Source organism: Macrobrachium rosenbergii, chromosome 49, assembly GCF_040412425.1.
Source record: "Macrobrachium rosenbergii isolate ZJJX-2024 chromosome 49, ASM4041242v1, whole genome shotgun sequence".
In the NCBI taxonomy this organism is placed as follows: Eukaryota; Metazoa; Arthropoda; class Malacostraca; order Decapoda; family Palaemonidae; genus Macrobrachium; species Macrobrachium rosenbergii.
In genome coordinates, this window is record NC_089789.1 from 41,023,844 (window position 1) to 41,036,105 (window position 12,262).

Consider the following 12,262-nt stretch of genomic DNA (forward strand, 5'->3'; position numbering starts at 1 on the left):
GATCCATAAATGATTTATTTTCCAAGTACTACTTACTGAACATGTGTTATTCTAAGGATGTCAGTCATACAAGTACAAAAGGACCCCGCATAGATGAACAGTCTAGGAAAGGTTCAGTATGAACGTTAATATAGTTTACAATATGATATAAGGCTTTTAATCAAGTGAGAAGATTGGGCAAATTGTTTAAACTGCATTACTGATGAAGTTCTTCCCATTCACATTTCATTAGCCTTTAGTATTATTCAAAACAACTTCTAAACATTAAATCTGAATGTCGTTGATAATTTTTGTGATTAGTGCATTACTGCCCATTATTCTTTCATGATCATCTACCTTAACATGATGAGTTAGACTGGGGACGACCTACATCGTTGTGACCCAAGCTCTGCTTTACAAAATACTATACACATATTCTTGACCATGTCAATTTTTGAGTCCACAAGGTGTTCATAAGCTCAGTTTCTACTGTGAAAAAAGAAAACAAGCCTCTATGGTACCTACTAATTAAAGACTCAAAATTCATTGACAAGTCACCGATTTAATGTCTCGGCTAAACAACTTTATATCACCTCGCTTTCAACCAAGTGCTTTATTGAATGGACCTCAAATCAACAAACTACTGAACATTGCTAAGCTGTCAATCTATATTACTTATGGGCACTCAACTGAAGTTTTAATAGAGGTGGAAAATTTTGAATACAATTCTTTTCTACTACACACATCATTACAATGAAATTCTTATAAGTAGGCTAGATTCAATGATAATTGACACTTGACTTACAGAGAGAGAGAGAGATATAGTTGATTGTCAAGCCGAAAAAACGACATCTATAAGCCCCCAGTTGAAACGTCTCTCTTATGATCAGGCAACCGCATGTCACTACAAGACATCCTTTGGGACAGTGTCAAGCTGATGAACAGGATACATGTCACCACATGGTGACCTGACATGACCTGGTTGCCGACTTACCACATTTTGTACACATCCAGTTCATAAAAACAGAATCCTAACAAGTTTTCAGTTATTTTTCAAATAAAAAGGTAATGAAGCAAAACCTGTGAAAGATTCTTTCCATTTACAGTAATTGAAATACTGAAGACCCCATTGTAGGTTAATTAAAACCATCAGCAGCCATTTTAATGCAATACCAATATTATTAATTTTCTTGTTCATGTTTCCTGAGAGCTTCTGGTCTTTACAACTTCCAGTAAAATAGAAAATAAAAAATTAAGGCGTTCTCAAATACAGTGCATAACCGTGTATACAATACAAGCCAGTTGGCTAACCAGAAGCTTGGAAAAACATATAAATACTTAATGTATGAACATAATTAAATAATAATATAAACTCTTGGCACACTTGATCAATGTAAAATTCTCCCCAAAGATGGCCTGGCTATATCTAAAGGTTCGGATTGGACTGGGACAGACATTATAAAATGGTTGTGCAGTACAACAAAATATTGAGGTGACTGCTAGTTAGTCGGTTAGTGGAGAGTACGCTTACAGTAATTATTCTAAGGAAAGCACAGTATATTTCACATAACTTTAACATGCATGTAATACAGAGTACATGTTAAGGATTATCAAAAAAATATACTGGTAACCCGTAAAAAAATAAAGAAAAGGAAGTTAGTGACGTGTACATGAGCAGCTCAGTTTACTTAAGGGCTAAACATATCTCTTCTTGATCAGTGTAACAATTTAAAATATAAAAAAATAATGGGAAATAAATTACAGCCTTTAAAAGGAAAAATATTTTACACATACAACCAATATGTTTCAATTTACTCATTTCTCTGCTTTGCTGTAATAATATTCTGAGCAGTGTCTGTTATTCGTGGCTACCACCCAGAGCCCTTTAAAAAGCAAGGGTGAAAATGCTTCAGATCCATCTTAGCTTGTTTCTAAAAAGCAGCTCCTGAAATGTACCGTACAATTGTAAGAGCCAGGTCATGCAAGAAAAATCCATCCACACCAACTGTTCTTGTCAAAGAGGTAAGGTCACAGAACTTACAGGAGGAGTTTAAAAGCACCACCAACCAACTTTTCCTTTAAGTGATATAAATGCATCTCTTTATTTAAACTTGTTAATATATATAAATGTATATATATAGGTTCATAAATATTTCACTCAATTTTTATCTCTTCACTACATATTTTCAAGAAGTCAAAAGTTTGAAAACTTGGAAAACAAGTACTGTAGGAACAAACTTATATGTACACCGTAGCAATAAAAGTTTTCTGAAATTAGTGTATGTTTCTTACATAAAAAATCATTTGATATACAGTTTGAGGTTAAAAACAGACCAAAATACTATATAAGTTAGCTGACCTTAGTGACCAGAAAGTTTTGTGCACAGAAGAATGTTAATTTGTGCAACATCTAACCAAAGGAAAGTTGCAGGAAAATCTTTATTATTGCTGGCATACAAAAAATGGTGATTTCTCCATTATAACTGCATGACATAAGCTAATTAGGTGGAGGGGAATTTAGTCTAATCTTACAGTATTTCATATAAAAAAATAGTCGTAATTTTACTACACCTCCACATTCATAACCCTATTATAATTGAGCACACTTACCAACCATGAGACCCTACAACTGTATTGTTTTAAAAAAAGACAAGCAAATTCACTGCAACAAAATCTATAATTTACAAAATAGCAAGGTTAAGCAAAAACTTGACATTATCACCAAGAAAAACTCTTCCTCACTGTAACCTACTTCAATCTGCATGAAGGTAGGCTACACCAAACCTCACTAGCACTAGAACACCTGACAGGTTCAGGGTCTAATGCAAACCATCACTCAAAAGCCCCGATATGTATTTAGTTTGTTACCTATTTTTTTACAATTATTTTTTCTAAACCCAGCTTGGGAACCCAAGCAACATTTGAAATTTGTATTGCAATTAACCCAATACCCTAATGACTACTGTGCTCATTACATGGATATTTAGCAAAGATGTTTGATGAATCCAACTTTTTAAAGAAAATCATCATTTGTCCCTAATTAATTCATCCAAGTCTTAAAACAAGTGTTGTGTATGACTTAGCCATAAACCATTACACACAAAACATTACAATTAAGGCAGGAATTTACAGTAGATCCCACTTTGTAAAGTTACAAACTGCAAATGCTTATGACACGAAAGATAAATCATATGCTATTAACAAAATACAATACAGCCCAATGTTAATATATTTACCATTTTGAAAAACAAACTTGTCAGATTTTATACGTGTCCATTTTGTATTCCTTTCAACACGAGTACCAGGTTTAAAGGAAGAGAGAAAACGGTTGTAATTCAGTACTGTAATTGAGGATTTACTTTCAATATGAAACAAGCTTTTTTAAACGGTATAAAAATTAATTTCTAATCTATCAAAATGTTTTATCAAATTCACTTAATTTTCCTACATTAAAAAACTTTGTGCATAAACATTAGATGAAAAATTTCCCTACCCTGTTTCTTTATTTTTGCTGTACTGTATCTGAAGCAATTTTTTAGTTCACAGAAAATGCACTGAATTCCACCAGATTGTCTAAAAACAGTAATTCAAATGGTGACACTGCCAAAGTACTTTGATTCCATGATTTACAATTCTTTCATCTGAATACTCTGTAGTTCCATGCAACAGCAATTTCATGAAGTGGTCCAAATGGGATAATATCAATTGATGTCCTAACAATGACCCCCTACATGGTAGGGTTTGAGATATCAGAATGGAATTAACTTGTCCTTAAATTGGCATGGTGAGATGTACAGGGACTCCCCACCTTCATTGCTGAATCCCCAAATAGATGATGGCCAGGGTGGAGTAACTATCAGTTATAATAAGAAGGAATAATGAAAAATAAAATATTAAAACCTCTGCTATTTGCTCCACCAAATCTCCATGTTTCCCAAAGACAATCCATTGGGATGAAGAGGGGGAACAATATTAGGCATAGATCTCCTTATCATTTGGGGAGTAGGAGGAAGTGAGGGGCATGCGTTTTGGCTCATCCAGAGGATAGGAGCCTTCGTCCTTCTTCCTCATGCGGTATACGATGAACATCACCAGCAATATGGCACAGAGGAGACCAACCACAGCACCTCCGATGAATGCTGTAATGAAAGAACATTATTAGTATCAATCACTCACATAGAGTTTATTACAGAATACAAACTGTTACTTTACAAGAGAATGCAAGAGTCTTAAGCAACCAATAAGCAGCACAATTGGTTTTGAATTTTCTATTGTGTGATTTATTTGATCAACTTTACTACCTATAATTACTATCCAGAATAGTTTGTATCTTATCCTCGCCAAGATAATTTTATCATTATTAGGAAATAGTGATATAAAGGCTGTCCATTACACTGATGAAACAATCTCCAGTTCTTCTTCCCTCAGTAAAACAGATATTGTATAGAAGAGTCCTAAATCATAACACAGTACAGTATAATGTAAAGTAATTTCTTAATCTGAACTACTATTTGACCACACTCTTAAATGCAGTACAAATAACAGACTACATGAATACCCATTGGAAGATTTATGAAAAATCAAAATAAGGGGGTGTTACAGTAACTTCAATTGTCAAATTTTAGTTCAAATCATGTGTACAGGGACAAATAACAATGAGCTAAGAGCTAACTGTCTATAACTAGTGGCACAAGCATATTGTGTACATTTCCAGAGCATCATGTACAGTACTTCTCATCCTAAACATACCTGCCAGGATACCAGGCTGAGCAAAAATGGAGACCTGTCGGTCATCTGTCTTCGTGGTGTGAATCTGGATTGAGCTATCCATATCGCTCTCGTCAGTGAGGGTGGGTGGTGGTGTGGTGTTGGGCACAGACTCTAGTTTTGGTACTTTGTCAACACTTTCCTGTAAAAAGAAAAAAAAATTGAGCACAAAAAAATCACAATTTTATTAAAAAGTCATTTCAAAAGATGAAAAGTATCAGTTTTCTGATGCTCTCCTTCAAGACAGGTTACAGCAACTGACTACAAATAAATAAAAAAAATGTGCTGCTGTATCTTATATCCTTACTTAAAGAAGTTTTCATTTGTATGTGTCTACTAGTTACATCATTTGACAATGACTATAGTGCATTGTTAAGACAACATAATTTTGCTGGCTGACTGAAATTGTATAAAGGCTACAATTATATGAAGGGTAAAATAAAAATTGGAAACTATTAGCACAGCAGTTTTTGTACTGAGTCAGTTATGCAAACCTTTACAACACACCTCATTGTTTATAAGTTTGACTTATCTTGTAATATATGATCACTGTCTTTATACAACAAAACCAACTACCATAATTCTAATAATCCATAATAAAACTTCTATTAGACAATTCAACCCAGTTCCCCAATTTATAACAGTCTAACCTTCCTATGTCCAATAGGATGGGGATCTCAAAAAGTCAGTGGAATTTATTTACCTCCAGCTGTCAGGCAGTACTGTACATTCACAAGATTCCTTTAAGGGTAACTTAATTACAAGTGGATACAATTCCAGTGGTCACTAGTTTCCTATATAGCATTTGGGAGACATGAAATGTATTCTAATACCAATGATTACATTTACAATGATGCTGCCAGTAGGAAGATCATGGTACAGAGACTATAGCATAACCAAAAGTTTGCAAGCATTGGTTATATGGTTACCTCCAGTCACAGGGCAATTAAAATGGTAACTGCGAAAACTCAGTTACCAAGCAGTGGCTCTGATCAACTGCAAAGAATTCTGTGAAAAGTAAAGGAGCTTGTGCACTCCAGGGAGGAATGTTTGAATTACAACCTGCCTCCCGGTCTTGAAATTCTGGCTTGTCATTCTTCCACTCTGGTCGATGTGATTTGGGGTAATAAATACAGTCATCAACCCTCTTTTTATAAAGAATTATTTCCCTACAACTTCTTTAAATTATCAGATATAGTCCTTGACCCCTCTTTCTAGAAAACCATCATTTTTCTGTACCTTCTAACCACTGCCAGACCGAAGTGTTAACTCAAACAAAACAAAACAAGAGACAGAACCACCAGAAACGAACAACGAATATTGCAACAACAAAGAGGCAAACTCGTCACAGAAGAATAAATTTGCCGGAAAAACAGGCCAGCCCGCAAGTGACTCCCCTAAGGAGAGACTCCAGACCGTCGTCAAACGTGGAGTGGAAAATGAAGAGTTCTTTCTGACTTATTTTTCATTCCACTTTACACTTCTCCTGGCCTGGGGATTGAGCACGAAACTTGTTAAGGCTCTCTTCCACGAAGTGGACAAGGTGATCGCTCATTTTCTGTTTACAGCTGAATGCCATTACCCGGCCCCCGACGACCGCTGGGATACGTTTCCAAGGTAACTTAACAAACTTTCAGATAGGAAGGGAAAAGACAGCCCCTGGTCATGAAACTAATACCTCACTTCAATTCACACGGGTCAACTCGAAATGCTAATTTCTTTTCTCTCTCTCTCTCTTTCTCTCTAGACGTAAATGTTCAACGCTCCATCAAAAATGTACATCATCAACACGGGAGGGCTTCGACGAGGTAATCGTGAACCATCTCTCTCTCTCTCTCTCTCTCTCTCTCTCTCTCTGTGTGTGTGTGTGTTTCTAAGAAACTTCTAGTCCAAAGCTTTGGATATCTGGTATGTTACGAGTAGGCTAATGGGCTATTTTGTTAACTGGGAATTGAAAGTCTCTTTTTTCTGTTCCATGAAACTGGTAAACACAGATTTAAGATAATCGGTTTAATAACAGACCTTAAAGTTACTCTCTCTCTCTCTCTCTCTGTATACCGAAGAATAACAACCCCAGAATCCAACTTACACAATACTTACCAAATGCGAACTTTGACACAACACCTAACATTCTCTCTCTCTCTCTCTCTCTCTCTCTCTCTCTCGTGAATGTTGGAAATTGATTCAAAGTTTGCATTTCATGAGTATTGTGTAAGTTGGATTCGAGAGAAAGGATTTTTCAATGCCAATATGAACAGCTGATGCCTCCACAGTTTTGGAAAGCAGAATGCGTCATCTTCTAATCTCGGGTCACCCCTTACTCTGACGACCAGCCCTTGAAAATGATAAGCAAGCCTGAAATACTATGACGAACAAGACCTGAAATAAAAGTGTGGTCCGTATTAAAGGGGCACTCCTGGGTAGCACACACACACACACACACGCCAGCCTTTCTTACTGGTTTCTCCTTCCTCCTCTTTGCGTGGTGGCAGAGGTGACGTGGGTTGGTTCTCCCGTAAGAGAGGGGAAGAAGAAGAAGAGAGAGAGAGAGAGCGTGTGTGTATGTGTAGTACGTGTGTGTGTGCTCACGAAGGGAAATGGGGGGGTGGGGGATGGAAGGGTGAGTTCCTACCCCCTTAATTTAATGGAAGATATCTCTGGATCCTCGGTGCTTTGCAAACGGCAGATTTTTATACTGGCGTTCGATCGTAAAAGTAAACAAATGTAAAACTGCAAAAGGCACATTTACACAGGCGTTCGACTCAACTGACTGCAGATGTCAATGGAAGGGTGAGTCCAAACACGCCGATCTTAGCTGGTCCACCAGCATCGAAAAACTGAGAAAAAGAGATAAGGGTGGAAAAGGGGGACTGAAGTAAAGCTGTGCACACGAGAGACAGAATGATAAAAATAGTCATGGAATTATTACGGATTTAAAGACATGATAATAATTCGAAATATATCCCCAGGGAGTTTGTGATACATTTGTATCAACTAAATGATTTAATGCAAAGAATTTGTTTGTCGAAGGTTTTATACCATGTAATGTTCTTCGACACAAGCATGTCTTAAAAGCAATACATTGCATGTGAGAATATTTTATAACTAGATGCTTAAGCCCTAAAACTGGATTTATTATTTTTTCATCATCTCATCATTCCAAATCGACGAGAAGAAGAACTGCTTCATATTTTAGAACTGTCTAGACTCACTTCGATTTCCGATTATGCTTTCATTCCGGCTTTTAAAAACGTACGTCCGGATCGTCTATCTGGTATTGAAAGCAGTCCTCCACGGGAGAGATTATGATGATGGAAAGTAATCAAACCACTGAATTGAGCTCGTGATTTGAGAGTTATATATATATATATATATATATATATATATATATATATATATATATATATATATATATATATATATATAATGAAAATACCATTCCTATCATACGAAATCACACTTTCCTCCGTCTCAGAATGAACTGCAACATGAACACACACATACACACACACACACACACCACACTCACTCTCACACTCTCTCTCTCTCTCTCTCTCTCTCTCTCTCTCTCTCTCTCTCTCTCTCAGCCACACACACACACACACAGACACATACACAAACACGAACATTATTAGCCTCGCGCCATAATCACAATGCTTTTGAAAGCACAAACTAGGGGGGGGGCGGGGTGGCACATCCTGAGCATTGGGACCATATTAAAAAAAAAAACTTACAAAAAGGGAAGACAAACTGGATAAGAAAAACCGCACTATTTATTAATAAATTGTACAGTATGCACAAACACAGAATACTTCCTCGTTTGGTATACCTGCGACATGTTAATGAATGAAGGGTTGAAATGCATTGAGATGACATCATATTTGCAATATTGACATGGAAGGGTTGTTATAAATCTGGTAATACTGACATGGAGGGGTTGTTATAAATCTGGCAATACTGACATGGAGGCGTTGTTATAAGTCTGGTAATACTGACATGAAAGGGTTGTTATAAATCTGGTAATACTGACATGGAGGGGTTGTTATAAATCTGGTAAATGAAACGTCTCTTCAAGAGAGGCTGTTTAGTTGGACTGACTGACTGGTTTATAGTCACTAAAACTGGCGTCGCGTTTAGTTGGAAGACAACAAGCACATTCCATATTATTTAAGACAGTTACGCTAATGATGCAAATATAATATGCGGATTCTAAAACTATGATTCCAGTGCTTCTATCTGTAAATTTTCCGAAGAAACAGAAACAAAATCTGAAGACTGACGACGTCATCTCGGGACACGAAACGATATCCAATACAATCATTTGTTTATTCTTCCTTTTGGGCTTTCAGAAAAATAATTAATTGCATTTCCTTTGTTTCACGAGTTTTCAATTAACGACTTATGTAAATTACGTTGAAGGTGGACACAAAAATTCCATGTCTCAATCGTAGTGAGTTGAGAGAGAGAGAGAGAGAGAGAGAGAGAGAGAGAGAGAGAGAGAGAGAGAGAGAGATATACAAAATAATCATAGAGAGAGAGAGAGAGAGAGAGAGAGAGAGAGAGAGAGAGAGAGAGAGAGAGAGAGAGAGAGAGAGAGAGAGAGCGCAAATCTTTCCCTACAAGTCCCTGTTCTCCCCCTCATTTCAAATGCAAATCTCTAACAACATCTTCCAGATTTCTCGCCGAAATCTCTTTTAAAAGTATTTTTCGACCTCTTTCGCGGGACAGGATTTGAATATATAAAACCGACAGTACGTGGGTCCTACATAAATCTAAACTTTCAGTTTTCATCCGTCCATGCAGGTCCTAATCTTCTGACAAAGGAGCACAGTTGAGAGGAAGGTGTAATATACCAAGTGTTAATCAAACTTGAACCAAGCCTTAGCGCACGGGTGCAAGAAGAGAGAATTGGCTTTAAATGAGGCACTAAAACCATTAGATGACCAGTAACTGTTCTCAAAATTCTCCAGAGGATTCTCAGTCGTCAGCACGGGAAAATCGCTTTGTGAAACACGATCTACACTGGCAAGGACACCGATTGCCGCTCGCACCAGACTCCTCCCATACACACTTGTTCTGTATTTTCTCAATCTAGAGCTATGGACATTTAATATCCACTGTACGTGGAACATCAACTTCCACCATTACCAGCCTTGCCAACAGTTTATTTTCTTCTTTTTTCTTTCAGTGCTGACAACCGCTGATGGCTGGAACTCCAATACACGAAGACCAATTCAGCACTCTCTAATCAAGGTCTTAGGACCCCAAGACCACCAGCTGCCGTGCGTACCGCCAGCTCAACGTGAAACTCAATCAATATAGGTGTCTCTTGCTCAAGCGGCGGGGAGAGATGAAAAGGAGGCAAATTTTATCCTCGCCCAAAGAAAACAACCCGAGCGAAGGCAAATAGAAAAATGCAAATTTCTAGGAAGGCGCGCCCGGCTCAAAAGCAAACTCGGCTTCGGTGCGTCTTTCATCTTTCGCCCTTTTACACGAGTTTTTAGGAAATAAAGGACATCAAACGCTTACGCAGTGGAAAAAAATATAATCTACAACTATGCCACAAGTGCAAGCTAGTAGCTCTTTACTTTGTCGATTCTCGTGTCTAATCATGATTCGCTGCTGCTTCCATCAGCTTCCTAATGTTTGCTGCAAGTTTCATGAGCGTTCGGCGGTCTTACGAAGCAGAGGCGACATTCTACCGCTCAGCCTTCAATTCTATCCGGAGCTTGACTGCTGTCAAGCAAGCGTCGGCCATCAGGCCTCGTTATGACCCACAATTACTCGCACCACAACGCTGTTACCACGGGTTTTATTAAAGCTTGGCGCTTTTACAAGGCAGGAGCGTCAACCCCACACACAGAACTCTTTTATTCGAACTAGTGACATTTTCTATTCAGACTGCACCTGCCTAGCCAAGCAGACGAAAACCGAATAAATTCAACAATGAAGGAACCAGGTATTCAGCGCTAATGAATGACTGTCTTCTCGGTAATTTTGGTGGAAAAGTACGGGCTTATGACTCATCAGCAACCGTGAACTCCACTCACACGCAGTCGAGTCCAATCAATGCCTCTGGCCACGAGAAAGTATTCATAAATTGGAATTAAAAAAATAGGATTTGAATAAGCGACATTACAGAGGAAATCTAGAATACTTAACATAACCAGAAAAGATCGAATGTTACGGAATTTGGCATTCAATGATCTGCTAGTACATTATTCATAGGCTTTTATTGCTAAAATATTTGGTAAAGATCTTCCTCTTCCTGTAAAAAACCATGTGGTTTAACAGCTCTAGCTGATTCAGAATAGAGCATACCTAAAGATTCAGTATATATCTACAAGTTGTTTCCTGTATAACCAATACCTGTGAAGAATAAGACAAAATATTCAGAACATGCCAAAATATTTGACTGTACCCAAATTGTCCCATAAATTTATTATATAAATTCTCAAGAATGTAAACACATTTTTAGGACATAGGTAAATAAAATTGATCGGAATATATACTACAATAATTTACACTATATTAAATGAACAGCTTATAAATAAATATATCGGCCATAACCAAATGACTCATGAAACAGTGACTGGAAATTATTCATTATATAAGCAACGAGGAGTCTTCATCATATAGTAACACAGTAAGTATAAAACAGACTCAATAATTCAGATGAAGAAAAAAAAAAAATTGCCCAGAAAGAAGCAGATTCACAAAACAAAATAAATTACTCAAAACAATAAATCACTCAGAATACGAAATTTAATTCAGAATTTAACTAATTAAATTACACAGAATTTAATTCAGGATTTAATCAAATAAAATACTGAAAATATAGAATTAATTTAGATTATAACAGAATATACTGTGAATTTGAAACGTCACCCTAAATGTAAGTAAATAAATGGTTCAAAATGTGAAATCTGACTTAGAATATCCCCAAATAAATGAGTCTAAATGTGACATTCTCAATTTATTTACAAAACAACCACAATAAATTACTCGGAATATGAAATTTTATTCGGTTTATAACAAAAAACACATTTAAAATAAGACTTTCCCCAGAATAACCCAATAAATTAATTAGAATACGTTTTATTCACACATGAAATATGAAATTCGGGTCAGAATACTGCCAGTGATGCTGATTGGATACATTTTATTGTAAATATAAGTTCAACCCTCACACAACAAAAAAAATATGACATTTTATTCAGAATGTAACTCCACCCCCAACACAATAAATAATACTATATTTTATTCAGAATGTAATTCCACCCCCACACAATAAATAATACGATATTTTATTCAGAATGTCACAACATCCCCACACAATAAATCATACATTTTATTCTGAATTTAAGACCACCCCACACAATTAATAATGAATTTTAATCTGAATTTAAGACCACCCCCACACAATAAATAATACATATTATTCTGAATGTAAGCCCATCCGCACACAATAAATAATACATTTTATCCTGAATGTAAGCCCATCCCTACACAATAA

General features: G+C 36.6%; 1 protein-coding gene across 1 annotated transcript in view; it reads right to left on the bottom strand.

The window, feature by feature from the left end:
• Positions 1 to 2: 2 nt before the first annotated feature.
• LOC136832369 (syndecan-like) overlaps positions 3 to 12,262 on the bottom strand; it is a 173,345-nt gene continuing 161,085 nt past the window's right edge. Inside the window, exons 4-5 of the mRNA XM_067093279.1 lie at positions 4,729 to 4,888; positions 3 to 4,118 (exon numbers count right to left, since the gene is read on the bottom strand). Of these exons, the coding sequence (XP_066949380.1) occupies positions 3,952 to 4,118; positions 4,729 to 4,888 (327 nt within the window). The 3' untranslated portion in view covers positions 3 to 3,951. The remainder of the gene's footprint in view (positions 4,119 to 4,728; positions 4,889 to 12,262) is intronic.